General features: G+C 29.5%; 1 protein-coding gene across 1 annotated transcript; it reads right to left on the bottom strand.

Moving 5' to 3' along the window:
* Window positions 1–772: 772 nt before the first annotated feature.
* On the bottom strand, window positions 773–2,333 carry LOC114302026 (receptor-like protein 33). The gene is made up of 2 exons (XM_028246985.2): window positions 1,471–2,333; window positions 773–1,356 (listed from the first exon to the last, which is right to left on the bottom strand). Exons 1-2 carry the CDS (start codon window positions 2,267–2,269, stop codon window positions 971–973), a joined length of 1,185 nt encoding a protein of 394 aa, XP_028102786.2. The 5' UTR covers window positions 2,270–2,333; the 3' UTR covers window positions 773–970.
* Between the last annotated feature and the right edge of the window lie 2,946 nt (window positions 2,334–5,279).

Genomic DNA, 5,279 nt, shown 5'->3' with positions numbered 1-5,279 from the left:
AATTATGTGGAAAAAAAATGCATGACTTTTTAGAGTCATAGAAAATTTGGAACTTAATTGGAAGCATCAAAAGTTAGAATTTTTGTGATGCGTGTCTTTCAGTATTTAAAAAACCTACCCCACATGCTTTGATTTGTCGCTAGCTTTCATAAAAGTTTGCATAGAAAGTCTTCTCAAATATGAGTTTTAAGCTAGTCTTCTTTAATTTTGACTTGAAATCTTTAATGACAATAAAATTATGCATCTAGACTTGACTTCATTGGATTTTTTAGAGCTTCATCAACGTTTACTGGTTTTGGAAAATCACTGGTCCATGCGTATCCACTAATAAGTTGAATTAAATGAATGTTTGGGGAAAAAATTCCTTTTTTCGATCTTGAAGCTGCAGGCAAAATTTGTATTATAATTACTTGACTGAGATATTTTTAGACTAATTTGCAAACCATGATTAAAGATGGTGGCAAATATCATAAGACATGGTGCTCATGAATCCATTTTTAAAGATATTCTAGATTATGCATTCTCTTATTATGATAATTTTCAGCATAGTGGACAATCTTTAGATGAATATCACATTTCTTTGGAATTCCCATAGTTGTTCCAATAATTGTTAATTAATTCCATGATAGTTTATTTTGAAATTTCGTTGTAAACTTTCATAATTTTTAATTAATTCCATGGTAGTTTATTTTGAAATTCATCCAGAAATTCTCTCTCAAAGGATAAATAGATGTTATAATTAGTTGCAATATGGAGGGTATTGTTCATTCCATTTGCCCAGAAGAAATAGCTCTCTTCATTCCCATTGAACTAAAATAAAATCTTGAAATTCAGAACATATTTATTTCACATATTGTCCATTGAACCTTACAAACCAACAACATCAATGGAGCAACATGACAAACTGAAGAACCCTTAAATATATATAAATATATATTACAATTTAATGGATTACACAGTGGATTTACCTCTACCAACTTGTACTTGGCTTTGAATGTGTCATCTTTCTCCATGTTGCACCTACCTTCTTTGTTTTCTTCCCCTGTTGACGCATTTTTACACTAAAAATTCTCGCAATCCATTCTTCCTTTCTTTGAGTCATGCAACTTCCAATCGCCAAACCAAGCACTACTCCACATCCATATCCCATGAACACTACTTCCCAACCAAAGCCATCAAGTTCGTACTTACGAGATTGTAAAAATGGTGATTCTACTACTTTTTTCTCTCCACATTTCTTTGACAACGGAAAACCACACAAGCCCGGATTTCCCTCATATGAAGTGTTTGAAAATGTTGCAAATTGTTGGCCTTGTGGTATAAGACCCGTTAGATTGTTTTGAGAGACATCAAAACCTGAAAGGAATGTCAAGCTCGTCAATTGTTGAGGAATCTCACTAGAGAGATTGTTTTTGGATAGATCTAAGGACTCGAGTTCAGTAATATTTTCCAATGTCAATGGAATAGAACCTGAGAGCCCATTTCCCGAGAAATTTAGGAAAATGAGTGCTTTAAGTCTTCCAATTGATGTAGGAATATTTCCATGAAACTTGTTGTGTGAAAAATCAACTGCTTTGAAAATGGTGAGGATTCTTACAAATACCATATCTCGTCCTTTATAAGTAATGGTCATGGAATCAAAATAATAACCACCATTATCGCCCATGTACCTCGATTGAGTTGCATCTTCATCAGCTTTCATCATTGAATTCCATTTCTCAAAGTATTTTGATGGCAAAGTACCTGTAAAATTATTGTGAGACACGTCAATGATATGCAATTTGGTGAAGACTGATCTCTTCCTAGGCTCCGCAATTGGACCATGGAATCTATTATCTTTCAAGACAAGAATCTTCAACTGAGGAAGATTTTCCAACCAATATGGAAAAACATCAACTATCGAATTATGACCCACATTCAAAATCTCTAGGTTTGTGCAATTGGCCAATGATCTTGGAAGCTCCCCATGCAATTTATTGTTGCTAACATCAAGGGTTCGCAACTTGCTCGCTTGTCGAAATGTTTGAGGAATGGTTCCACTGAAATTGTTTCCTTGCAAATTTAGTACCAACAAATTTTCACTGAAGTTTACCAAACAAGATGGGATGACACCATGGAATTGGTTGTTGGACAAATCAAGATGTTCAAGAAAACGAAGGTTGCAGATCAATGGTTGGGATTCTTGAGAAGATGATAAGCAAAGAACCAGAGAAAATAAGAGAAAAAACAAGAGGGATTTGAGTTGATAATTTGATATTGAGCGACCCATCTAGTTTACACCAGTATTGAGGTTAGGGAGACATGAGTAATGAGAGAACTGGTGAATTTGGTTTCTTATGGAATGTTGTTTGTTGGTCCAAGGCCTACCTTACCAATAAATAAATTAAATAATAATAAATAAATAAATAACAGAAAGAAAACGTGTAAACCTGCCAATGGATTCCCTTACCAATAAGTAAAATTTTCAACTAACTTTTAAAGAATTTAGCTTAATTAAAGATTCAATAATACTAATTACTATTTTTACTTATGACAATTTACTTACATCTTAGTCATTTTTATTTTTTTTCCTTGCTCACCAAGATCAGTTTCGGTTCGACTAATTCTTGAATACATGTAATTTCTTATCTTCACATATATGGCCACAAGAAAAGATTGAAAAATGTAACTTTTGAGAGATATAAACAGCTCAATTGAGCTTCATAAATTCAAAAAATAAATATAAATAAATGGGAAAGGCACACTACAAATATTTGATTTGAATGTCACTCATTATAAGTCTGCGGTGCTACTTTTTTAAGTCTTAGGTAAGTATTCGGTTACCTAGGTCGGTAGTCTTCATCAATAATAAATTTGACTAAATTGTACTTTACACCCCAAAAATATTACTCAATTCATACTTTTGGCTCAAAAATTTTTAAATTTTCAAACAAAACCTTAATTTTGTATTAAATTTGCTTCATATAGGATGCTATTGTCAAATTCTTTAGAGTTGTGTTTGATTCATAGATTTGGGTAGGGATTTGAAAAGAAAAAGAGAAAAATGTAAGTGAAATATAACTACATTTCATACACATTTTCCTTGTTCATTTCTAAATCCCTACCCAAAATTCATGAATCAAATATAACCTAACAAACGCATCAAATGGCTTTCAACAAGGGCTAAAGTGGAAAAAGTGGGATACTTGGTGTCCAAAATAAGATTTCAATGAACATTAGATCCAACAAGATTGGCGAATCTTTTAATCCTACAACTAAAAATGCAAAATAAAAATATAATTAGGATTATATATTTTTACATCTATTGCAAAACAAACGTGGACAAAAAAGTAATATTTACCCATTCAATTGAGTAACAAACTATACACTAATCTCATAAATTGTTAATCTCCTTATTAATCCTTCTAATCAACTAGGGTCAAATATCAAAGTGATAAAAACTTCAACCGCATGTAGAGTGTTTTTGTTAACAAATTGGACAACAATTTTTTTTTTTTTTTGGTCACACGCTATACATCAGAATGTGGTGTGTTAGTATGTTAGTAGGGAAATGAGACCACATAAAATGATATCAGTCTTCTCTCTACATAATTTGAATCCATAATTTTACTTATAAAATAGTGCTACACATCTACTAGGCTTGATTAAATTGGACCATAGTAAGTGAAATATATTGACAAAAATCCAATCATTTAGGAACTAAATTTAAATAAATTAATTAATTAAAAAAATTAAAAATCTATAGTTTAAGAACCAATAATACTTGAGGGTAGAAAGAGTAATTTACTCAAACAAATTGACTAGAAGTCTTCGATAATCTTAACTTCAAAGTCTTCAATAAGGTTAAATTTGACCAATAATCTTCAATAATGTTAAAATTGACCCAGTCCTTGGCAATCCCTCTTACAAATTTTTTTTCATTCATTCTTTTCTTTCTTTGTTTTTTTTCTTTTTCTGTTGACACTACAAAAAAAATTAAGATTTTGCGGGCCAAAATTTAAAGACAAATTTATTTTTTAGGGACTAAATAATTTTGTTACAAAAAATATCGTTATTACATTTTTAGCAATAAAAATTAAATATTAGTGATGAATTATTATCTATTTAGGACCAAATTTTTTGTTTCAAAAAATAAACTATTTTGAGACTAAATTATTATCCGTAAAAATCTATTTATTAGTGACATTTTCAAAATTTGTTGCTAAAAATCTTATTTTTGAATTTTTGGAATGACCTTTTAGCGACTATCCTATCGATGATAAAAATTGATCCTTAAATATCTTTTACAACAAAATTTTTATTTTTAAAAACTAAAATATTTGATTTCTAAAACTCTTATATATTGTAGAGAGGAGTATAAATCCAAAGTACAAAAGCAGTCGTAGTCTTTGACCACTCATTGAAACTGTACAGTGTGTAATTATGTAAATTTAACTTGAGTAACCTTCACTCCAACCATGGCTTAATTAGTTATATCCATAAATTTTGTGATTTTTCTCTCTTGTAAATTTGGTATTCGTAATTTTAATTATATTAGTTTTTCCCTTTAATTTTTTTAAAATATATCAATTCAATTCAATTGATAACGTTAATTAAAAAATAAGATAAAAATCAAGAATAAAATGATCAATTTAAAACGGAATGAACCATTTTAAATTAGACGTGAACCACTCAATCACTTTAGGAAGAGTTGATTTTGCCCAATTTCTAAAAAAAAAAAATATTATTAATTAGACTAAATTAATATAATATGAAAATTTTAAAGATAAAATTGACATAATTAAAACTATAAGAACTTAATTGATATAAGAGACAAATTATAAGGATTATATGTATAATTTTCTCAAATAAAAATAATAGCAACTTGACGCTACTAGTAGGAAAATTATTGTATAATTTCAAAGTACTATGTGGTATTGTTTACTTGATATTCCTATCAAATGAGAAATTATAATTCACATTAAGTGAATCATCCATTATCTTCTATTTATCTAACAAAAATCAGTCACTATATCTCATTCATAAGGTTTCTTGCTATGCCGTTAATTTAAATATCATATAAGCAATGTCGTTCAACGTTTGGGAAATACCACGTTGATGATGATGGTGTGATGTTGTCAAAATGTTGGAAGGTTGGGTCTAGAGAGAAGGTTTGGTTTATGAATATGTATTTAAAACCTATAATCATGTTAAGAGGTGTGTTATATGTAAATTATGGCGTGTGAGGTTAATTATCATAATAAAAAAAAGATTATAGATATAACTAAAATAATGTTCTA

Source organism: Camellia sinensis, chromosome 12 (assembly GCF_055761805.1).
Source record: "Camellia sinensis isolate YWXY chromosome 12, ASM5576180v1, whole genome shotgun sequence".
Lineage (NCBI taxonomy): Eukaryota > Viridiplantae > Streptophyta > Magnoliopsida > Ericales > Theaceae > Camellia > Camellia sinensis.
Note: the sequence above shows the minus strand (reverse complement) of the source record. Positions and strands in the feature narration are given on the sequence as shown.

Bases quoted from the DNA above. Each gene is read 5' to 3' on its own strand.
- LOC114302026 (XM_028246985.2), bottom strand. From the start codon at position 2,269: ATGGGTCGCTCAATATCAAATTATCAACTCAAATCCCTCTTGTTTTTT. The intron at 1,357-1,470 runs GTTCTATTCCAT...CATTCCTTTCAG, and splicing joins CTCGGGAAATGGGCTCTCAG to GTTTTGATGTCTCTCAAAAC.